This window comes from Triticum aestivum, chromosome 1B, assembly GCF_018294505.1.
Source record: "Triticum aestivum cultivar Chinese Spring chromosome 1B, IWGSC CS RefSeq v2.1, whole genome shotgun sequence".
NCBI lineage: Eukaryota > Viridiplantae > Streptophyta > Magnoliopsida > Poales > Poaceae > Triticum > Triticum aestivum.
In genome coordinates, this window is record NC_057795.1 from 555,236,753 (window position 1) to 555,260,611 (window position 23,859).

The 23,859-nt window shown below is 47.8% G+C and overlaps 2 protein-coding genes across 2 annotated transcripts; one reads left to right on the plus strand and one right to left on the minus strand.

Annotated features, from left to right (window-relative positions):
• Positions 1-11,498: 11,498 nt before the first annotated feature.
• Positions 11,499-17,402, plus strand: LOC123137984 (protein ABA AND ROS SENSITIVE 1). Its single transcript, XM_044557880.1, has 7 exons — positions 11,499-11,741; positions 12,417-12,516; positions 14,203-14,356; positions 15,297-15,747; positions 16,581-16,656; positions 16,742-16,788; positions 16,934-17,402. Exons 1-7 carry the CDS (start codon positions 11,656-11,658, stop codon positions 17,118-17,120), a joined length of 1,101 nt encoding a protein of 366 aa, XP_044413815.1. The 5' UTR covers positions 11,499-11,655; the 3' UTR covers positions 17,121-17,402.
• A 2,545-nt stretch (positions 17,403-19,947) lies between these two features.
• LOC123094851 (basic leucine zipper 23) lies at positions 19,948-21,421 on the minus strand. The gene has a single exon (XM_044516734.1). It carries the CDS (start codon positions 20,834-20,836, stop codon positions 20,147-20,149), a length of 690 nt encoding a protein of 229 aa, XP_044372669.1. The 5' UTR covers positions 20,837-21,421; the 3' UTR covers positions 19,948-20,146.
• Positions 21,422-23,859: the final 2,438 nt, after the last annotated feature.

Sequence of the window (23,859 nt, forward strand, 5' to 3'; positions counted from 1 at the left end):
CTTTGGAGAATTATTGAAGAAGGTTTCTATCCTCATGATCCAAGCAACTTCACCCCTCGAGAAGAAGTGGACAACCAATTCAATGAGAGTGCTCTCTTCATCATCCAAGATGCTATCCTTCCCGAAGATCTCCCTCATCTTCGACCTCATGTCATGGCTAAAGAAGCATGGAAGTGTGTCGAGCGTATGTATAGAGGAAGTGCTAGCATTCAACGCTCCAACTATGAAGTGGTGCAAGATGAAGCCGATGAGTTTGCAATGAAAGAGGATGAAGAACCTCGTGAGCTCTTTCGAAGAGTGACCAAACTTGCGGTCGCACTCCGAGATCATGGGAGTAAAGACACGGATGACAATTGGATCAAGCGCAAGTTCCTCAAGGCCATGATGCCCTACAACAAGGCCATGTCCTCCGTCATCCGCCAAAGACCGGACTTCCACTCCATGACCTCTGGTGAAGTGTTGGATGAGTTCATTGCAATGAACATCTTGGATAAGACCGCTGACAATGCGGTGCTCCGTTCCCGAAGGGCAAAGAAGCCAAATCTTGCCTTGAAGGCCAAGGTTAGTGTGGAAGAAGAAGAAGAAGAGGAAAATGAGGAGAGCAACCCCGAGGACACAAAGTATGATTATCATGAGCACATGGCTCTTGCCTCAAGACAGTTTTGGAGTAAGAAGACTACAAGACCCAACTTCAACAAGAACAACTCAAGTGGCCTCAAAGGGAAGCAACGAGTTAGAACTTGTTTCAACTGTGGCAATGTCAGTCATTTCGTTGCGGACTGTCCATACAAGAAGCGGGAAGACAATGGTGGCAAGTTCATTCGAAAAGACAAAGCCAAGTCCTTCCCCAACAAGAACAACTTCACCAAGAAGACTCCTTCTCGCGGGTTGGTGGTTCAAGAAGAATACCGTGAGGATGACGATGATGATGAAGATGGTGAAACAATGGCCATGGCATCCGTTGCCATTGTCTCAACTCCTCAGGTGTCTCTATTCGATGCACCTAACGAGAAAATCACCGCCAAGTGCCTCATGGCTAAGGCCACCAACAAGGTAACCCCCAACATCAAAACCACCATTATTCCTAACCCTCCTTCAACGGATGACTTTGATAATGGTAAGGGGTCTAATGAGGAGATCAATGAATTTGAGTCCTTCATGAGTACGCTCAAGGGCAAATCCAAGAAGCATTTCGTTGCTCTCTTGGAACAACTTGGTGAAGCCAATGACATGATCGAGGCTCATGAAGAAACCATCACTAAGATGGAAAGTCATAGCCGTGACTATGCCGATGAGATATCGGATCTCTCTAATGCTCTTGAGGAAGAGCGTGAGCATCGTTTGGCTCTTGAGGAGTCACACAATGATGGTCACACTAAACTAAAGGAAGATCTTGATCATGCTCTTGTTGTGTCTCGTGTTCTAGCTTTCGAGAAGGCTAAACTTGGGGTTGATCATGTTAGACTCACGGAGGAGTTTGATGTACTTGACAAGGCCCACAAGGTCTTGAAAAGTGCTCATGCCACCCTCAAGGAGTCTCATGCTCAACTCCAAGTTAAGCTAACTAAGGAAAAGGCCACATTTCCTCACATGGTCTTAATTGATAATGCAAATGCTACTAACCCATGTTGTGAGCATGTGCATCTTGTGGAGGAAAATGCCAAGTTGAAGGAACAACTCGAGAAAGGTCTTGTGTCATGCATACAAGGCGAGAAGAACCTAAATGACCTTTTGAGCAATCAAAAGGAAGTTTTGGGAAAGGAGGGAGTTGGGTTCGCACCCAAGTCCAAGAACAAGAAGAAGAGCAAGACCAATCGACCTCCTCCGCTCACGCAAACCTTTGTGAAGGAGGGAGAAGGTGCTCCTAAGGAGAAGAAGAACAATGGGAAGAGCGATGAAGCCAGAGAGCGCAACGCCATCTCTCCCAACAAAGTCGGCGACTTTAACCCCTCTTATGTGTTGTGCCGTGCTAGTGATGGACATGTTTATGCTAAATTTGTTGGTTCTCCTTATGAGTACATTGAATGGTCTATTTGGGTTCCTAAGACCCTTGTTACTAACATCAAAGGACCCATTACTCAATGGGTACCTAAAACCAAGCATTGATCTCTTGTAGGTGTTTGCTTCCGGTGGGGGATCATGGTTGCTCGACAGTGGAGCAACAAATCATATCACCGGGAGCAAGGACTTGATGGTGGACGTGCACAATATCCCATCTATGCCCACCAATGTCGAATGGGGTGATGCCTCACATTCTAAGGTATTGGGTCTTGGCAAGGTTGTCATTTCTCATGATCTAACGATCGAGAAAGTCATGCTTGTTGAGTCCCTTGCATTCAATTTACTTTCCGTTCGTCAACTCGCACTCATGGGTTTTGCCACCTTCTTTGATATTGATACCGTGCCCCTCTTGTGGAGCAAGACTCTTAAAGTAGCCTTTGTTGGGCATGTCGAGAACGGTCTCTATGTGGTTAACTTCTCGGAGCAACCCACTAAGACCGCGACATGCCTAATGGCTAAAGTTGATGTGGGATGGCTTTGGCATCGCCGTTTAGCCCACGTCAATATGAGATCTTTGCAAAGTCTTCTCAAGGGGGACCATGTTCGTGGACTAACAAATGTTACTTTTGCCAAAGATCGTGCTTGCAGTGCTTGTATCAAAGGAAAGCTTCATGAAAAGGCTCACCCTCCTTCAACCATCATCTACTCGAAGAGACCCTTGGAGCTCCTTCACATGGATCTCTTCGGGCCTCCATCTTTTGATAGCCTTGGAGGGAGAAAGTATTGCTTGGTGATTGTGGATGATTATTCAAGATACACTTGGGTATACTTCTTCAAGAGGAAGAGTGAGACTCAACAAACCGTCATCGACTTTGCAAATGAAGCTCAACGTCAACACAATGCAAAGATCTTGACAATAAGAAGTGACAACGGCACCGAGTTCAAGAACTACACCTTGGATGAGTTTCTTAGTGATGAAGGGATCAAGCACCAATATTCCGCACCATATACCCCTCAACAAAATGGTGTTGCGGAGAGGAAGAACCGGACGTTGATGGATGCGGCAAGGACCATGATGGCGGAGTTCAAGTCTCCATACAACTTCTAGGCCGAAGCCATCAACACAGCTTGTCATGCATCCAATCGGCTCTATCTCCGCAAAGGCTTGAACAAGACTCCATATGAGATACTCACCGGGAACAAGCCCAATCTCAAGTACTTCCGGGTGTTCGGGTGTAAGTGTTTCATTCTCAAGAAAGGTGTTCGTTTGTCTAAATTTGAAGCTAGAGCTCATGAGGGCATATTTGTTGGTTACGCTACAAACTCTCATGCTTACCGTGTTCTCAACAAGTCCAACGGACTCATTGAGGAGACGTGTAACGTGGAGTTTGACGAAAATAACGGCTCCCAAGTGGAGCAAAGTGGTACTTATGATGTAGGTGATGAAATTCCTCCCCAAGCCATAAGAAGAATGGGTATTGGTCAAATCCTACCCATTGAGGAACCCCTTGTGGCCGAAGGAGAAGGACAATGCTCTACTCAAGTAGAGCCATCACCTCATCAAGACCCACACGCTTCCGAAGAACAAAGTGAAGGCCCTCAACCTTGTGAACAAGACCAAGGGCAAGATCAACCTCAAGATGGTGGTGAACCTCTAAATGATGCCCAAGGTCAAGTTCTCCCCCTCGAGCAAGTTCAAGATCAAGAGCAAACTCAAGCTCAAGATCAAGAACAAGCTCAAGACGGCGCTCAAGATGATCAAGTCAACCCTCCCTCCACATCCGAGGAGGAATTAGAGCGTCGTGCCGCGAAGATTGCTTCCAAGCTCACCACTCAAGGCCATCTCATGGAAAATGTGTTTGGAAGCCTAAGAAAGGGGGTAAGCACTCGTAGACAATTAACAAACTATTGTGAACATCACGCGTTTGTCTCTTGTGTTGAACCCCAAAAGGTCTATGAGGCGCTCAAAGACTCGGATTGGCTCAATGCCATGCATGAAGAACTCAACAACTTCGAGTACAACAAAGTTTGGAGATTGGTGCCAAGGCCATCGGGGAACCACAACGTCATTGGAACAAAGTGGATCTTCAAGAACAAGCAAGATGCTCATGGGAACATCATTCGCAACAAGGCAAGATTGGTAGCACAAGGCTACTCCCAAGTCGAGGGTATCAACTACGGTGAAACCTTTGCTCCCGTTACTCGTCTTGAATCCATTCGTTTGTTGATTGCTTATGCTTCCCATCACAACTTTAAGTTGCAACAAATGGATGTGAAAAGTGCTTTTCTTAATGGTCCCATTAATGAGTTGGTCTATGTCAAGCAACCCCCCGGGTTCGAGGACCCCTACTTCCCGGATCATGTGTATCAACTTGATAAGGCACTCTATGGCCTTAAACAAGCCCCACGTGCGTGGTATGACCACCTTACCGAGTTGCTACAAGATCGTGGATTTGAAGTAGGACAAATCGATCCCACTCTTTTTACTAAGAAGGTCAAAGGGGAGTTGTTTGTATGCCAACTATATGTTGATGACATTATCTTTGGTTCTCCTAACAAAGCTTTCAATGAGGAATTTGCCGCTCTCATGACCTCCAAGTTCAAGATGTCTTTGATGGGAGAGTTGAAGTTCTTCCTTGGATTTGACATCAAACAAAGAAGAGAAGGAACCTTCATTAACCAAGCCAAATACACTCAAGGCATGCTTAAAAGATTCAAGCTTAGTGACGTCAAACCGGCTACTACACCAATGCCTACCAAGTGCCAACTTGACATCGATCCCAATGGTAAAGTGGTGGATCAAAAGGTATATCGCTCCATGATTGGCTCCTTGCTTTACCTTTGTGAATCTAGACCGGATATCATGTTGAGTGTGGGGATGTGTGCACGTTTTCAAGCCGCACCAAAAGAAAGTCACTTTGTGGCGGTCAAGCGAATCTTTCGATATTTGGCTCATACCTCAAACTTTGGCTTATGGTACCCAAGAGGAGCAAACTTCAAGCTTGAAGGCTTCACGGATTCCGATTGGGCGGGAGACAAAGTGGATAGGAAGTCCACTTCCGAAGGATGCCAATTTCTTGGTTGCTCTTTGGTAAGTTGGTCCTCCAAGAAGCAAAGTTGTGTGTCTCTCTCGTCCACCGAAGCAGAGTATGTGGCGGCCGGTAGTTGTTGTGCTCAACTCCTATGGATGAGGCAAACTTTAAAGGAGTACGGTGTCATTTGTGACAAAGTGCCTCTTTGGTGTGATAATAAAAATGCCATCAAGATTTCTTTCAACCCGGTGCAACACTTCAAGATGAAGCACATTGAGATTCGGTATCACTTCATCCGGGATCACATTAGGCGAGGGGAGATCGAGCTCAAGTATGTCAACACTCATGATAACCTTGCAGATATTTTCATGAAGCCCTTGGATGAAGCAAGATTTCGCGAGTTAAGGCATGAGCTAAATATCATTGATTTGAGCAATGTGACTTGAACCCGTGCACCCCCCACCACACTCAATCTGTTGTCTAGTTTAGGTGTAGGCATGGACATAGGGGGAGTGTTGTTCTCTCAATGAACTCTCCCTCCCCCCATTATGCATAAAACGATCAACTCTTTCACATTAACCATTTTGATGGTACTTGAGCTTCAAAGATGAGTTTTGGTCATGGGCCCAAGGATAATTCTTCGCGGTGCCATACCAATTGACTCAAACATAGGTGGCTCCGGCCACCGCCCTCTCTTGAGAGAGGCCTGAGCTCGCTCCTTTTTGTTGTTGTTTGTTTTGAAGGAGTGGGTTTTGGTTCGTTGTTTCGTGTGTGTTGTCTTGTTGGTCTTTCTCTTGTCTTTGCCTTCCCGTTCCTCTCGGTGTGTTTGCATTTGTTTGTTTGCCTAGAAGTTTTTTTTGGTTGCTGGCGGTACTACCGCCGCTGGCGAGCGGTACTACCGCTCCAAGCAGTACTACCGCCCTCCAGCGCGGTACTACCACTGAGAGGCGCGGGTGGGGGTTATATCGGGGCAGGGGGAGTTTCTTCTCCCCCATACCCATTCGCACGCCCCCTCTCCTGTTCCTCTCTCTCTCTCCAGCAACCGGCGCCGCGGGAGGGCTCCGGCGGATCTCCCTCTCTGGGCCGTCCCTCTCCATTCCCTTCAGTGGAGATGATCCCCACCTTGTCCTCTTGCCATGGATGCCGGTATTGCCCCCGTTCTCTTGTTCTTTTTGTCTAGGTTTCCAATCTAGCATCTTAGGGGCAGTAGCGGTTGCATCTTTAGATTTTTGGCCAAATCTAGGCTTGAGTAGGATGGAGAATGCTTCTAGGCAGTTTGGATTAGTGTTTGGTTGGAGTATTTTTTGAATTTGATAGGACGGAAGTACCGGATCTGACCACGGTAGTAGGAAACTGTTGTTTCCCCGCCTCGAGCGGTACTACCGCTCTCCCAGAGCGGTACTACCGCTTGGAGCGATACTACCGCTCAAGGGTCACGGTACTACCGCTCTCTACCAGATTCCAACCTACTCCTACCTCTCAGTGATCCTCTTTGTTCGTGTTTGTGGCTTATGCTCGTTCTTTCTGGTTGTTTGCGTGTTTTGTGTGTGTGGTTCCAGGTGATGAGGTTCCTGAGCATCAGGCTCGTCGTGTCAACCCCGGTCGTGCTTCGTCCAAGCGCTACCGCACCACTGAGCCTGCCGGGGGATCTTCTAGTGCTCCACCTCCTCCCCAGCCGCAGAAGAAGCCTGGGGTCAAGCCAAAGCAAACCAAAACCGTGCCAGAAATGCCGCCCAAGGAGTTCTCGGCAAGGCGCCGCCGCAACCCGTATGAGGAAGATCAAGATCCCACTTTGGTCAACCGTCCGTTCTGGAACAGGTTCCAGTTTGCCATCTATTTTGATGTCCTCAAAGCCAAGAAGAATCTCTATGTCAACGTGCACTCCATCGACACCGAGCATATGGAGAATGATCCTGACTACTTTGGTGAAGCTCTTCAGATGTGCACTCAGCTGAACATTCTCGGGATCATGCAATTCAACAAGGACTATGATGCTGATATTGTGGCCCAATTCTATGCCACGGTTCACCTTGGGACCGATGAGGACAGGACTCTGACTTGGATGACAAATGGCAAGTTGCTGTCAGTCAAGTGGAAAGCCTTCATGCAGTTGATTGGGGTGGAAGATCTTGGACTTGAGTCTGCTGTCGGCTTTCGCCCCCACCGTCGACCCAATGCCACTCACAAGCAAGCTCTGTGGCCCCACTGCACTCTAAGGATCAACCATGAGACGAAGAAGGAGACCTATGAGCTGCCTGCCTATCTGGACATACTTCACCGTATCTTCAGAGAAACTCTTTTCCCTCGCATCGGGAATCTGGACCAGGTTCACTCTTATCTCGTGGACATGCTTCTCTTCTGTCAGCGGGAGAAGGGGCAAAGCACCAGAGAGTCCTTGGATATCTCTCATGTTATGTGGTCTGAGCTGGTTTCTGCTATCTTCGAGCGCAAGTGCCCAATTTATGGTCCGTTCATTATGCTGCTCATTGAGAAGGCCTGGGATCGTGTCTATCCCAAGGTGGTGCTGGAAATTGGAGACTTGGTCTCTCACGATGTCAAGCGTCTGAGGAAGAAGGATAACTGGGGCACTCAGGCCCCTAGGACTGGAGTTCCTTCATCTGCTGCTGCCATGGAGACTGAGGAAGAGTTTGGGGCTGAGGCTGAGGATGAAGATGATGACTACTTGCCTTCTGAGGTAGAGCCTTCTTGGGCTAAGAAGCTCAAGTCTAAGATGAAGAAGCTGTTCTGCATGGAGGCTCACGGTCAGTACATGACTCATGTGGCTGAGAAGAAGGCTCAAGGTCGTCACAAGGAGCTCATGCGTCAATTGGGTGCTACTGTCAAGAGTGGATCTGAGGACCAGCTTACTGAGGAGGAGGAGTGGATTCAGTAGCACTGCCCGTGGACCGATTCTGAGGCCGAGCACTTCCAGACTGACGATGGTGGTGCCGATGATTCCGCTGGGCTCTGATGCGTGTGTCACTCATTTGCTCTCACCTGGGGCCGTAGCAGCACTCCCTCTCCTTTTTGGTGTCTCGATGCCAAAGGGGGAGAGAGCTTAGGGATTTGCGAGTTGTGTCTTTCGTCTTCGTCTTATTCATGTGTCTTGTCTTGTTCGTGTTTTCTCCTCGCATCTGCTTTAGTTGGTTTGTCTGTGAGACCTAAGTTCGAGTGAGACTTATGTTCGAGTCATATGGTGTGAGACATATGCTACCTTAACTTTCCAGTATCAGTATCTATGTCTATCTAGCTTATGAGCTGCGTGTTTTTCCTGTTATATCATCTATGTTGCTTTCATACACCATGCTTAGATTGTTGGTCTCTAAAATGTAGGGGGAGCTCTGATCCTAGTATGTGTGCTGTGCAGTCCAAAGCACTTATCTAAATAGCACACATCTAGGGGGAGCCCTTCTACATGTTAGGATTGTGGGGTTTGTATGCTTACTCTATATCGTGTTTATGCAAATCCCGTATTGTCATCAATCCACCAAAAAGGGGGAGATTGTAAGGGCTTATTTATCCCATAGTGGTTTTGGTGATTGATGACAATGCTTTTGCGGACTAATCGTGTGCGTTAAGTTCTTTCAGAGAATCATCCATTGGCACGAGACGATTTCCTCCCCTCGGTGTTTTTATTCAAGACGGTGTAGCTCCTGCATTTCGTTATTGGTGGACTAGTTTCGTAGGAGTCTCCGTACTATTAAGAGGGGATCCGCTTTGGTAAGATTAGGGTGGAATCAACACGTACACATCCTTATCACACCTGTCGTCTTCCTTTCGCATCTTTGGAGCTGTACCTCTCTTCCGTACCTGCTTCGCCCTGTGCCAGCGGTAGTACCATGGTCTACAGCGGTAGTACCGCCGAAGCCCCCCCAGCGGTAGTACCGCTCCACGAAGCGGTAGTACCGCTCTAAGCGGTAGTACCGCTCGCGGGCTTCGGCTGTAGTACCACGTAGTACTGCGCCTACTGCCGCCTCGATTCGAGACGGTGTTTTCTCGTGTCGGGTTTTGCGGCACTAGTAGCGGCAGTAGAAGCGATAGTACCGCTCTCAGCGGTAGTACCGCTCTACTCCCGCGGTAGTACCGCTCTGGGGCCAGTGGCCTGACTTCCTCTTCAGCGCGGTAGTACCGCTGGGTAGGGAGCGGTAGTACCGCTCTCAGCGGTAGTACCGCCCTTCCCTAGCGGTAGTACCACCCTGTGCGGGGCTGCTCAGTGGGGTAACGGTTGGATGTGTTCCCCCACTATATAAAGGGGTCTTCTTCCTCCTAGTTGACCTACCTCTTTCCCCCAAAAGCTCCATTGTTGCTCAAAGCTCCATTTTCGCCCGATCTCTCTCCCTAGCCAATCAAACTTGTTGATTTGCTCGGGATTGGTTGAGAGGGCCCAGATCTACACTTCCACCAAGAGAAATTTGATTCCCCCCACTTATCCCTTGCGGATCTTGTTACTCTTGGGTGTTGAGCACCCTAGACGGTTGAGGTCACCTCGAAGCCATACTCCATTGTGGTGAAGCTTCGTGGTGTTGTTGTTGTTGTTGGGAGCCTCCGATTGATGTGGAGATTGCCCCAACCTTGCGTGTAAAGGTTCGGTCGCCGCCTTCAAGGGCACCAATAGTGGATTCACGGCATCTCGCATTGTGTGAGGGCGTGAGGAGAATACGGTGGCCCTAGTGGCTTCTTGGGGAGCATTGTGCCTCCACACCGCTCTAACGGAGACGTACTTCCCCTTAAAGGGAAGGAACTCCGGTAACACATCCTCGTCTCCACCGGCTCCACTCTTGGTTATTTCGTGCCTTTACTTTTGCAAGCCTACTTGTTGTTACATCCTTGCTTGCTTGTGTGCTAGTTGTTATTGCATCATATAGGTTGCTCACCTAGTTGCACATCTAGACAACCTATTTTGTTGCAAAGTTTAATTTGGTAAAGAAAAGCTTAAAAATTGTTAGTTGCCTATTCACCCCCCTCTAGTCAACCATATCGATCCTTTCAATCTCGATGCCGGCAAGGCCGGCACAAGGCTTTCGCCTCAAGCATCGCAGACCGGACCTCTCCGCATACATTGGTCGCTGTGTCCGGCAAGCACAGGAGCGCGAGACCTCCCATCACCCAGCAACTCCATGGCGAGCCTCCTCACCGCAGACTGCAGGGTGCACCTCCATTGACACAGCTGCTCACCTCGAGCACTGGCGCCGACAGGAGGGGAGATCGAGCCTGGGCGCCACCACCAACTTCCACCCCCAGATCCACCTCCTCAGCCTAACTCGCCAAACTGGGAACCGGCCCACATGAACCAGAGCCAACGAGCCGAGCGCCTGCGACGCTCACCCTGGACAGCACCACCGGAGGTCGCCAGCCCAGTACCGCGCCCCTGCAGCCGGAGTGAGCCCGAGGTGCCGCCCACACTTGAGAGCGTAGGGAGCAGGCCAGCCAAATCTGGTCCTCCCAGCCGCCCATACACGCCCACCGCTGCACGCCCACCACCACGAGATGCACCAAGCATCCGGAGACGAACAGGACGCCGCGAGGATGGGAAGACCACGCCCCGCCCCCACGGGTGGCCGATTCGCCTGGGCCGCGACGCAATAGGGTGGAGAACGAACGCCCCGTCGCCACCTTCACTGGGCATGCACGGGCTTCGCCGGCGTTCCCTCCGGCGGCGGCAATGTGGGGAAGGAGGAGCGGTAGGGCCTGCTGGCGGCGCGACTAGGGTTTCCCCCGAGTCGCCAGAGAGGGCGACCGGGGGGGGGGGATGTATACACTTTGAACTTATGTGTCACACATTGATGCATTTGGGGGTCAAGTTCACTAATTACTCCGGAAGGCACCTCCTAGCTTCCTTGTTAAATTCCTAGCGGATGATGTAACCCTTATTTGAGTTAATAAAGTAATAATTCCGTCATTCTTTTTACTCCGGAACCCCAACCGCAACAAAATCCTCTCCAAAAAAAACTCCACTCACGCAGTCATGACTTGCAAGCTTTGCTTATGTCAAACGCGAGGGCTGCGAAAAACGCACCACCAGAGCGCTTCTGTCTTAGGAAATGGGACATCTCGTAAACGAGCACGATGTTATCTGAGATAAGCCTCACCGACAAGAATGCACTCTGGTTATTTGATATGATCTCTGGTATGATGAACTTTAACCCATTGGCAATGACCTTGGGGACAAGCTTGTGCACAATGTTGCATAGGCTAACCGGGCAATGACCTTGGAAACAAGCTTCAAACAGGATGGCCGGAAGTTGATCTCAAGTTTTCTTTTTGAGTGATCTCAAGTTTACCTCCCGGATGGCGCCGTCCAGTTTTTTTTTTTTTTTTTTTTTGAGTATCGCGCCGTCCAGTTTAGTGAAACTTATCCAGCCAGTCGTGCAGGCCCAACACTCCGGCCTTTCTGCAGTCCGCTCGGCCTGCCCGTCCGTCGCTCAGTGGCCAATTCGTGCGGCTCACCAAGTTCGGCCCCTCGGGCCCATTTGCCATCGGAGCAGACGCCGTGTTGCCTCGTCGTCTTTCTCTCGCTGGAGCTCGAGGCCGCCTCCCGTCGCGAAAGCTAAAGAAGGTTCAGGCGAGGCGCCGCCACGGCCTCGGCGTCTGGATTCCTGGTCCTACCTCGACGGCGGCGCGCATGGATCAGAGGAAGGCCCTGTTCCGCGCCAAGCTCCGCGAGGCCAAGGAGAAGCAGGAGAAGCGCATCGACCCCTCGCTCGTCAGGTCTCCTCCGCCCCCCTCCCTTTCCCTCCCTCCCTCCCTACCTCCCTCCCTCCCTGCTAGAGTACGGCCTCCGTAACCCGGATCCTTCCGCCTACCCGGTTTCCACGGCCGCGATGGTTTGTGCCGGGGCGCGCGTTCGCCTGATGTAACCCTAGCTAGCAAGATGGGGACGGGCAGCCGGCGCGGGCGTCAGGGGTTTGGTGCGTAGGCCTAAAATTACTGAGTGTTTGCTACTGTGCTTGCTCTCGAGTAGAGGGTGGGACATCGCAGTGTTGCAGTTTGATTCCATGGTAGTACCGATTTACAGTTGCCTTCCTATTTCATTTCAGGGTTCGAACCTTGTATAGTCTTGTGTTAATCTAGCCCCCTTTCATTACCCCCTTATGCATTGCTTATACTCCCTCCATTCCTAAATATAAGCCTTTTTAATGATTCTAATATGGACTACATACGGAGCAAAATGAGTGAATCTAGGCTCTAAAACATGTCTATATCCATCCGTATGTAGTCCATATTGAAATCTCTATAAAAGGGCTTATATTTAGAAATGGAGGGAGTATTTGCTTAGCTAAATCCCATTGGTGTAAACCTTAAACCAAATGAGTGTGATCAGCTCATCTGTATGATAATCAAGCAATAACAGTATCTAAAAGCCAGCTGCATTATCTTCTGCAGGTATAATGAATACGATCAGCCCATCTGTAGAGTCTGCAACGTTACGTTGAAATCCGAAGCACTTTGGCCTGCGCACCAGGTTTCACGGAAACATCATGAGGTAAGCAGAGTAATAAAGCCATGTTAGTGTTTACTGAACATGGACAGTTGTATGTATGACAGAAACGTGAATGTGGGGATTTCTATGCCAGTCCAGGTCTGTTTTCATATGGAAGTTCTAAGTGTTAGCACTCAGTTTCCAGCTTTACTGGGTATGCTGTCATGTTGTTTGGTAGTTATTCTAGATATGAGTATATGACCCTGTAGCAAATTGGACAACCACTAAGGTTTACTTCAATGCAGTTTATTGATAGAAAAGCTCTGATCAAGAAACATGTTGGGTATCAATAATAACCCAGTTTTCGTGGTTTGTTGATAACCATCAAAGAGTTAATTACACAAAACCACAACTTCAGGGTAACTTATAACACTTTACCACAACTTTTGAGTTTTTTAACAAAAAAACCACAACTTCAGGTCAACTTATAACACTTTACCACAACTTTTGAGTTTTTGTAACACAAAACCACAACTTCTGAACTAATTCTCAACATTGAGCCCAAATCTATCAGTCAACTTCTTTTAATATACAATCTGATTGACTGGGCCCACATATTAGGAACTAAGCAGGAAAAAGGTGGCATGTGCGCATCTCCGAGGTGGCCTACCATTTCCTTCTCTTGCCATCCCGTACCGGCGCTATAAACTCCACCGACGCATTGAGCAGGGAGCTGGGTGTGGTCAAAATTCTGCCACAGGATGATCACTCCAAGCGTCCTCAATGGCGAGGTTCATAGTGTCACAAAGCCGCACCCGCATGTCACTATCGTTGTCGGTGGAGTTCCAAAATGATCTCGACATCGTAATCAGTGAGGACGAGCACGTTGCAGTGGTCGTTAAGCATGAGGTGGCAGCCCTGATTGTGCACAACGTGGCGACACGGATGTGCTGGCAGCGCCCGTCTGGACTATGGCATGGTCGGGCGGGGCGCGCGAACTAGACAGAGAGGTCCTGGGGAGGACGAGCGCGTCTCTACGGCGGTGGAGTACAAGGTAAGAGCCTTGTCTATGCACGACGACGTGGTATAGTGCATGTGCTAGCTGCGGTTGTCCTGACGATAACATGGTTGGACGGAGTGCGCCAGACGAAGAAGGTGAAGACGGCGGATCTTTTTTGTTTTCCGGGGTAGATGGCGTAGAAGCTGCAGGTGAACGCGTCGTCGAAGAGACGACGATGTTGTATGCGCACTTCTATGTTACACACATTCAGTCAGCGCCACGCATAGGAGGGAACTTGTCGCCTAGAGCCTGACATGTGGGCCCAATCATTCAGATTGGCTGTTAAAAGAAGTTGACCGGTAGATTTGGGCTCAATGTTGAGAATTAGGCCAACAGTTGTGGTTTTGTGTTAAAAAACCCAAAAGTTGTGGTAAAGTGTTATAAGTTGCCGCGAAGTTGTGGTTTTGTGTTAAAAAACTCAAATGTTGTGGTAAAGTGTTATAAGATATCCTGAAGTTGTGGTTTTGTGTAATTAACTCTTTTTTTAATTTTTTCCCTTCATTTCAAGTATAATTTTACTGCTCACTGTTAAGCTGCATGCTTATTTTTTATGAAAATATTTCATCTCATTTATGTATTTAAATCACATATTTTAACTGCTATAGCGATCTGACTGAAGTATATTTGCTGCGAAGGTGTCTGTGTACATTCTTTGTGAGCTGTGTTAATTTTGCCGATTTATGGTACAGGCAAAAGCTGCCGCAGCTGCTAAAGTTACACCAGCTGCAGCTCCTCGTGGCAATAATGTCAGTCATGAACGACCAGCTGAGACTCAGAAAGCAAAATCCTCTCCGATGCCTGCCAATTTTTTTGACAATCAGGGAATGAAAAGGCAAAGTGATGGTGAGAATGCCAAAACATCCCCCCTCCTCGCAAGCTAAAGATTCATAGTGTAAACTGAACTTGGTCAGCCTTGTCTATACATTTGTTTGATTGTATTCTGCTCTGTGTCATCTTGCTTTGTTTGGTAAGTGTAGGTAAATTATGAGTATCATTCATGGCTAAGGAATTACTCACATCTAATATCTTGTTTTGGTCTGCCACTGGTTATCTGTTATGCTTGCCATTGATTGAATTCTCACCAAGATAGTCAGATAGCATGTTGTACAGAGCAGTAAGAGCACATTTGGTTCCTGCTAGACCAAGCAATTTACTTTACCCATCTAACCTTGCTTAGCAAGGTTTGCTTTTGTGCTAAAAAAACCCTCACTTTGCATTGCAACCTTTACCATACGAGCAAGGAAAAGCTTGCTATGGAGTCAGCCAGTCAAAGCCTTCATACACGGCAGTTTACATTCCTCCTGGCTATACCTAATAACCATTTATCTTACAAAATTGGTACTCCCTCCATCCCCAAATAAGTGTCTCAACTTTCGACTAACTTCAGTACAAAGTTGTACTCCCTCCGTAAAGAAATATAAGAGCGTTTAGATCACTAAAGTAGTGATCTAAACACTCTTATATTTGCTTACAGAGGGAGTACTAAAGTTCAGACACTTATTTTGGGATGTAGGAAGTATCAGTTAAGTAAGAAATGATGTTAGAACTAGTAAAGTTGCATGAACACATCCTAATTTCTGGATAGCAAGTACTATCAATGTTGTTCTATTTTCTGTAGAGCACTAGAGCTTCCATCTATAGTGAACATTTTATGTATTTTCTGTGAAGATTCCTGCTAGCAGTATTATGCTGTAGTAGCAGCTGAAATGTGCATTTAGCAGTCGTGATGTACCTGAAGGTCTTGTTGACTTGAGTGCCTTAATATAACAACTTTGATGGGTAGGTACTGGTTCTGAGGGAAGGTCTGTACGTCATCAAGTGGCCAGTGCTCAGCCAGCAACCAAAGAAGCAAGTGCAAATAAACCATCTGTCAGGATGGACCAAGCGCCAAATAAAGGGAGTAAAGGCAGTACGGACGTGAAAGGAATTCTTCCAGGGAATTTTTTTGATTATACAGAAGAAGATGAAGATGAAGTTCCAACTCCTGCTCCAGCTCCAAAGGAGCCCACTAGGACTTCAGGAAATACCACCAACCCCAATACCATGCAGGTGAAAGGTGTCCCAGATGGCTTCTTCGATAGCAGTAACACACATCCCAGCGAAACCAGTGCATCGTCTCAAGCGGCGAATAATCTGGAAACTGCTCAAGTAAAAGCTCTGCCTGAAGGATTCTTCGATAACAAAGATGCGGATCTCCGTGCACGTGGTATTCAACCTCCAAAAGTTGACATCAAGTAAGGTTTCTTCACTAAAATCTTGCAAGTGTATTGCCTCTCCATAAAGAATTGCTATTCTTGCAGTCCTGTTGTTTCCACAAAAAATAATCTGACTTAATGAAGTTCTGTTAGGATTTAAGGTATGGTTCTAGTCCAAGCTAGCCCTACCAAATATCTGGCTAGCCAAAATTTTGGTTGAGCTTTTGGTTGCCAATGAGACGGCCGACATTGGCAAGATAAATGAACTAGATTAGACAAAGGGACATTGACATGCCAAAACAATGGTAACCAACCAAACCAAAACCAAATTTTTGGTCAGGACTAAAAAATTGGTAGCATGAGTATTGGTCACCATCCAAACATACCCTTACAGGCTTTTGTTTGGATGTGTAAGGAGCCTTTTATGGCCTTAGCTAGCTTCACTCTACTGTTACAGTATAATGAGGATAATTTCCTAAATAAGCCATGCTACTTCTACAACCATGTTGCATTTTTGCACAAGTGCTGTCAAGTTACAAAACTGCAGAGTCTGGAAGGGTCAATAATCATTGTTTTCTGCTCTTGTGTTTGCTGTTGGAAAGCTTCTGTACCATAAACTCTTCTGTTCTTAAATGGATGGATGGGTAGCACTCCTGCTTTTTTGCTAAAAACTATGCTTTTATGCTTAATAGTTTTTTGCGTTGTCTTGTCTGTGCAATTCTGCATTCCCTCTGTTGTTTCCATGCATTTTTTCCTCTATGTTTGTAATAAAAATTGCTTCTTTGGATCTTTACGTAAGATCTGTATTCAGTTCGACTTAAGTTTTTCTGTGACTGATATTCTCATCTGAAACATGTTAAACTCCCGCACAGTGACGCATACAAAGAATTTGAAAAGGAAATTCAGGAAGACCTCCAGGAAGTTGATGACCGCCTCGAAGAAGAGGAGGTTAGGCTAACCTCTCTACATTATTACCATGCACATATTGTTTTGCACTGCTGATATTAGCAAATTTTGTGCGTGTGCCTTGTAGATTGATGCTGCTGCCGAGAGGGAAGAGTACTTGACCTTGGAGCAAGAGTATGTTCCTTTCTACATCTCGTTCTGTTCATGTATCCATCATTCATTTATTTTTGGCTTATTGGCTTATAGGCTTTCTGCAAAGTGAAGATTTTATTTTATTTTCTGTTGTCAACTCATCATTCATTTATTTATCTGTACACAGGGAGTACAGGCAGCGAGTAGATATGCTGAAGAAACAGCTCACCGAGTCCAAAGCCGCACGGACTGCTAAAGCGAACAGCAAACCCATCGGCATGGACACAGATTCCAGCGCCAGCGACTCATCGAGCGACGACGAAGACGAAGGCACAGATTTTGCTGTTGACTGGAGAGCACAGCATATGAAATGATGTAGATAGAGATTGCTCGCTACCGTGAACAAGGACTCGGTTCTCCAGGATTTTGCATAAAAGAGGTCTTTCTCCGTTCCTGTCCTTTTACTTTGAAAACGCACGAGCGACTCTTGAACTAACGCGGCGAGACCTGTGATGGTTACTCATTAATGTGAATAGTCCGGAGTCTTAACCACTGAGAATTTGTCTCTGCCTGATTGTACTGCGTCGGTTGTAGCGAATTATTATTTTCCCAAGGAAATGAGTAAAACAACCAAGAACTATTTTATGTTTTTCGGATTTTGTAACCTTCGTTGGGATACATCCTGTGCCTTGTGCACGTTTCAACCCCTGTACTTTTGGACAGGGGCCCGTGTCTGATGGTCCTCGTGTGATGTTGATGCGTGCGGCCAGTATTGCTTACCAAAAGTTTCTTCAAACTCAATCGGCTGGTTGATGCGCTGACGTTCTCTGCCCTACTAGGTTTTCTTCCCTCTGCAAAAAGTAAGTCGTTCGTGTGTGTGTACATGAAGTGAGTTTTACTTGTGCTCAGCAAATGATTTCCTTGTGCTCAGCAGATTAACCAACTTTTGGAAGCCTAGTTTGGAATGTGTAGATTTTACAAGATCTCTATTAGAAGTTGATTGTCCTGCCAAGTTAGTCTCACAGCGGCATTCCAAAGGTGCCCAATGAAATTTCACGCGCCTTCACCTCATTGTGGTGAGATGCAGAATAAGAAAATACCGTCCCCATCAGCGGAGATGTGCGCAGTTCGTGCAAAACAACGTCAGGATAGCCAACTGCCTAGATAATCCATAGACCCCCAGCCAGCCAAAGATTAACATAACAACCCACGGATGGAGCTGAAAACGGCATGGGGCATCTTCTATGTTTAATCATGTAGCGTACACGAATGAAATCTGAGTTGCAATTGAAAACGGGAGGACTCGCGACAAGAGCAAATATCAATATACTTGTCGAGATGAAAGGGAGTGGCTAGCCAATGATCAGCCTACAGATTCCGGGGCTGTCAATGATGAACGAATATCATTACATTAGCATAATGTGAAAGAACAAGTGATCAACTCAATTTGGACTTCGCTTTCAGGGAAAAATAATACTCACTCCGTTTCAAAACGCAGTGCTTCCTCTATTCCCGTGCTTCAATTTTGACCATAAATTTAACCAACAAGACCGACTGCGGCGGGAGCAAAAATTATACCAGCGAATCCGTATTCAAAAGAAGTTTTCAATTATATAATTTTTTCTCCCGCCGCAGTCGGCCTCGTTGGTTAAATTTATGGTCAAAGTTGGACATCGAGAAGCGCTTGAAGTTTTCAATTATATAATTTTTTCTCCCGCCGCAGTCGGCCTCGTTGGTTAAATTTATGGTCAAAGTTGGACATTGAGAAGCGCGGGCGCACTATATTTTGGAATGGAGTGAGTAATGACAAATGCCGCTGTAGATGGTGATGCAGCTGTCCGTGGTCTTTGGCATTGCAACAGTGGGTACCAGCTTCAAACCCTGATTGACGGCCATGCATCCTTGCTTTTCTCAAAAGGGTACATGTGGACTTGTGACAGGGCAAAACGTCGGATCAAAGTACATTCCCTGTGCTTGGCTTGGAATCCATGAGGAATCTGCCACGGCCAACTTGCTCAGACAAGAGTAAACCTGGATGGCGCCTCTCCCAGACGATCCACTGCGTCGCCGTCGGAACGGAATAGAATGTGCGATAACTGATAAAGCTAGAAAGCTTCAGATGGCGCCTCTCCCTATTCCACTCTTACACTCCCCCAAAATATTTGGTTCAAAAGTTTGCCTCTTGAATCCTACTCTACAAAATTTCAAACCCAGCCTCCTCTGCGTGCGTACGTGCACCGAACGTTCTTAACGGCATCAATTGGTGCACACAGCCTTGTGTCATTGCAAAGTATCAGGAGGCGGTGCTCAAGTTACATGAGAAACTACTACTCCATCCGTTCCTAAATATAATTCTTTCTAGAGATTCTAATATCCGTATCTAGTCCATATTCAAATCTCTAAAAGGACTTATATGTTGGAATGGAGGGAGTAGTAGCGAACAGCAAGCAGATAGTGCACTGATCACAGCCATGTCAAGTGCCAAACATTTCTGCATCATTAGCAGTACCAGCTCCTGTTCACAGGAAAAATGCAGGGAGCTCTCTTTCAGAAAAAGAAGGGGAAAATGAACCAGAGACAGTGCATTTTATCAGTACCATCGCCCCGTCTGATTGTCCGAATGCTAACCTGAATGGCACCTTTCCCAGATGATCCATTACATCGCCGTCGGAAAGAAATAATGGCGTCTCTGAATGGCGTCGCAAAAAGGAAAAATGTAGTGAAGCTAGAAAGATTTAGATGCTATTCCGTTGTTATATTTCCCAACAAGAAAAAGAAAAGGGAGAGGTTGAAAAGTGCGCCTCTTGAATTCTACTCCACAAAATATTAAGCCCGGCATTTGCACACTTATTCCGAGCATTCTTAATCCCATTGGGTACATCATTATCTGTACCAGGAGATACGAAAGCAGACAACGTACAAAAACAGCACTCCGTTTTGCTTGAGGCTTATATCATCAGGTTATATCTTGTTATGTGTGGAACAACTTTTCTGAATTGATGCTCAAGTTAACTAAGATGAATCGATGCACAAGTTAACTAAGAAATTGATATCGAACAGCGAGAAAGAACCGAAGACGGTGCATTTTTTTTATCAGTATCATGGTCCCATCCGATTGCCTGAATACTCACGAATCCAAACCAGAGATTCAGAGATCAAGCGCATATTGGCACTACAATTTTGTACCAGAACACATCCTCCTGAGCATAACTATTAACCTCCTTCTATTGCTATTATATGAGTAAGCATAGTATCAAGACATAAGAACATCATATCAGTTGTACTCACTGATTGCCCTTTCGTTCCATGAGAGTGTATTTTCACCAAAAATGTAAAACAACTCCCATGCAAGAACTGCCGAAACAAAACCCCAAATAATCATTGAGCTGAGCACATTCATTCAGCTAGGGAAGCAGAGCTCAACGACATCCCTGGAACGCGCCGGTTGTTCCGGAGCATCGGTATCCCGCAACGCGCCGCCATTGCCATCGCCATTGCCATCTTCGTCGAACCTGCAATCTGCAGCTGCCGGTCCGGAGCTGTCCTCCCAACAGGCGCCACCGACCTCAGAGTTGCCATTGTTGAAGCAGAGGGTCGGGTCGGTGCACGCCACGGAGCCGACGCTGCACTGCTTCTGGAACGGGAACGCACCGGCGGCCTCCGCGTCGATCTTGGCCCGGACGTCGAAGAGGAGGCCCCTCAGCCGCACCACCTCGGCCTCGAGCGTGGCGTGGCCCTGCAGCCTGCGCTGGAGCTGCTGGTTGGCGGCGCGCAGCTTCTTGACCTCCTCCTCCAGGTACGCGGCGTGCGCCTTCTTCTTCTCCCGGTACTTGCGCACGGCCTCCCGGTTCCCCAGCGGCCGGCGGGGCCTGGCCGCGTCGTCGTCCTCGCTGCCGGCGGCGAAGAGCTGGTGGGTGTGGGTGTGCAGGCAGGTGTGGGTGTGCGTGGCGGCCGACGGGCCGGGAGGGTTGCAGGTGTGCGTGTGGGTGCAGGTCGCGGCGGCGGCGTCGCCCAGGAGGTCGCCGAAGGTGCCGGGCATCTCCGGGTGGAAGAAGAGGAATTGGCTCGGGAGGTCCACCCCGTCATCCATTGGTGCCAGAATTATGCCAAGAACAACCACTTTGTGTGCAGTCAATGGGCAAGTTGCACAACAGAGTCGCCCGGGAAAAGAAACTGGAATCAAGAACAGAGTATGTCGGATGGCAGCAGCAGCAGCAGCAGTCTCCGGCGAAAATGGCGAGCTGCCCTGAAATCGGAGGAACACAGCTAGGTAACCACTGGAGGTTGGAGTGCGAGATTGAAGAGGCGGAAGGACGGCAGAAGCGAGCGAAGTCTCTATAACAACGGAAAGTTCAGGTGGAAGCTGGAAACCACACGAGGGATATAGCAAGAAGAAGAACCAAATTAGAAAAGCAGGAAGAATCCAGCATCAAAATCCCATCTCGGGGAGCGATATGGAAATGGAATCGATCAATCGATGGACTGGCCTCTCCGCTCCGCTCACGGCACCGAGCTGCCTCTTGCAGGGTCCCTTTTCGCCGGCCTTTCGCTCTCTCGTCTCGCCGCCGATCTTTTCGGCGATGTTCGTCCTCCTTTTCTTTCTCGGCGATGGTGGGGAGAATCTTGGAAAGAGGGGCGGGGGAGATGGAGGGTGACGTGATTGGATTGGAGTGGGAAAGGGGGGGTGGGCAGAGACGATCGATCCCCTGCTTCTTCTTGCCGCTGTTGGGAGGTTTTCGTCTGCGTAGATTTTTTCTGCTGGCTGTTGTCTCGAGCTGCCGCCACTTGGCCGAGCTTGTGTCATCTAGTTGGACCTTTTGCGCTTTAGAAATCGTTGTCAGCTTGACTATATGTCCCTCCTCCCTCTATAACAGTGAAATGCCTCATTAGCCCATAAACTAACGGTGGATGAGCTAAACTGACGGTGGATAAACACTTCAGTTCATGAACTAAAAAATCGCACAGTTTAGTCTATTAACTGGTTTAAGTGTATGGTTATGGTCAGGAAAAAAAAAGCCGCCTTTGCTGTAATTTCTTGTCGGACACGTGTGCATGTGAAGGACGACATCCGTGAAAGTTGTTTCTATGAAGGTGGTTTCTGCAAATGACCAAAGCAAATCGTTGTCCGCTTGACTCTGTCCCTCTTTTCTCCATGACCTTCCACGGCCTTGTATAATGCTCAGTAAAATAAGACGATTTTTTCTTAGACATGGGTGCTTATCTACAGGATAAGTGTCTAATTAAGTGTCAATCCTCAACAATGGAAGCTTATCGCTGAAGAAACTTTGATTCCAGACCCTAGGTTGCTAGGGTTCCACCTCTCCCCTTGCGGCGCGCCGCTAGGGTTCCTCCTATACCACATCTACACCAAAATCTCACGTGCGAATCGATTAGAGTCGGACTGTGCGTGATCCCAGAAGAGTCTCCGACCGATCTCGAGCACTTGCATGGCGGAAGGAAGGGACGGGAAGGCGCCGATGAAGGGTGCGTCAGGTAGTGGAGATGGAAGTGACCCGTGCGGTCTAGATGCAAATCTGGAAGATCAGTTCTCGGGGTTGAACCTCCATGGAGAGGAGGAGGAAGATCTGGACCTGTCGGGAGAGATTGACGGTCTAGTAGAAGAAACAAGATGGATTGCAATATTTAGGGTTCATACGTGCAAACCTTTCAGCCATGTCGCTCTGTACAAGGCCATGAGGAACGCCTGGGCACTGGCGCAAGGGGTGATCTTCAAGGATAAGAAACCAAACATCTTCCTCGCTCAATTCATGTGTTTGGGTGACTAGAATCGTGTTATGAACGGGGGCCCTTGGTTGTTTCGGAACTCCGCAGTGGTGTTGGAAGAGTATGATGGACTGACAAACGTAGATGAGTACAAACTTGATCGCATATCGGTATGGGCACGTATCATTGGCTTACCGGATGGTCTCATGAAGAAAACAGAGATTGCTGAGAAAATAGCGAAGAAGGTGGGTATCCCGCCTATCACAGTTGTGGTTAATGAGGGTCATATCAATCCATCCAAATATCTGAGAGCTCGAGTTCATGTGATGCTGGATACACCCATCGTCCGTTTTGTCCCACTGACCTTGAAGGAAAGCAAAAGGTACCCGGTAGAGTATGAAAAACTGCCTGATTTCTGCAATTATTGTGGCTTGATTGGACATCTGGTGACGGAGTGTGGAGATGGCACACACAAGGCAGAGGATTGCGAATGGGGAGACTGGCTTCTTGTGAATTATGATGACCCCACGAGAGGATCTAGCAGTGGGAGGGGAAGGACGAACATGGGAGGGCCTCGGGGGAGAGATGGAGGCCTAGGAAGAGGAAGGGGTAATCCGGGATACCAACATCCCGAGGAGGAAACTGATATGGATCTAGACCATAGGAGGTCTGCTAACTACGGGGCTGTTGTCCCGCAGGCGAAAAAGAGGCTCATTGGTCAAGATGGTGCTGTAATCTAGCGTGGTGGGAGCTCTGATCCACCACCTGGGTTTGTTATTGAAAAGGTGGGCCTGATTGAAGCTGGAAACAATGATAGAGTGGACAAGAGTCAGATGAGCACACCGGAAAAAGTTCATGATCCGAAGAGGCTTAGAGCGAATGCTGAGGCCTCTGACCTACAATCTGTTGCATCGGCGACACCCCTCGACGGTGATCGCCGGAACCAATGAAGATCATTAGTTGGAACTGTCGGGGTCTCCTTAGAGCATCGATAGTACGTTTGCTCCTGTATATCCAGAGGCGACACAAACCGGATGTTTTCTTTCTGTCTGAAACACATCTGGGTGACGAAAAGGCAAAAATTCTAATGAGGAAACTGGCGATGGATGAAAGGATAGTGGCAGCTAGCCCGGATGGAAGGAGAGGTGGTTTGCTTTTAGTCTGGAAGAAGGAGGTTAGGATCTACTCCCAGACTACCACCTTGGATGGTATTGACGTTACGGTTCATGAAACAAATGGCAACATATGGAGGATGACAGGGATATATGGGGAGCCGCAATGGGACAGTAAGGAGCGCACGTACCGATACATTCGCGATTTACATGCCCATTCTAGGCTGCCATGGGTTATGTTGGGAGACTTCAATGAAATTTTACTATCTTCGGAGAA

Bases quoted from the DNA above. Each gene is read 5' to 3' on its own strand.
- LOC123137984 (XM_044557880.1), top strand. From the start codon at position 11,656: ATGGATCAGAGGAAGGCCCTGTTCCGCGCCAAGCTCCGCGAGGCCAAG. The intron at 12,517-14,202 runs GTAAGCAGAGTA...TTTATGGTACAG, and splicing joins TTTCACGGAAACATCATGAG to GCAAAAGCTGCCGCAGCTGC. The intron at 16,657-16,741 runs GTTAGGCTAACC...TGTGCCTTGTAG, and splicing joins ACCGCCTCGAAGAAGAGGAG to ATTGATGCTGCTGCCGAGAG.
- LOC123094851 (XM_044516734.1), bottom strand. From the start codon at position 20,836: ATGGATGACGGGGTGGACCTCCCGAGCCAATTCCTCTTCTTCCACCCG.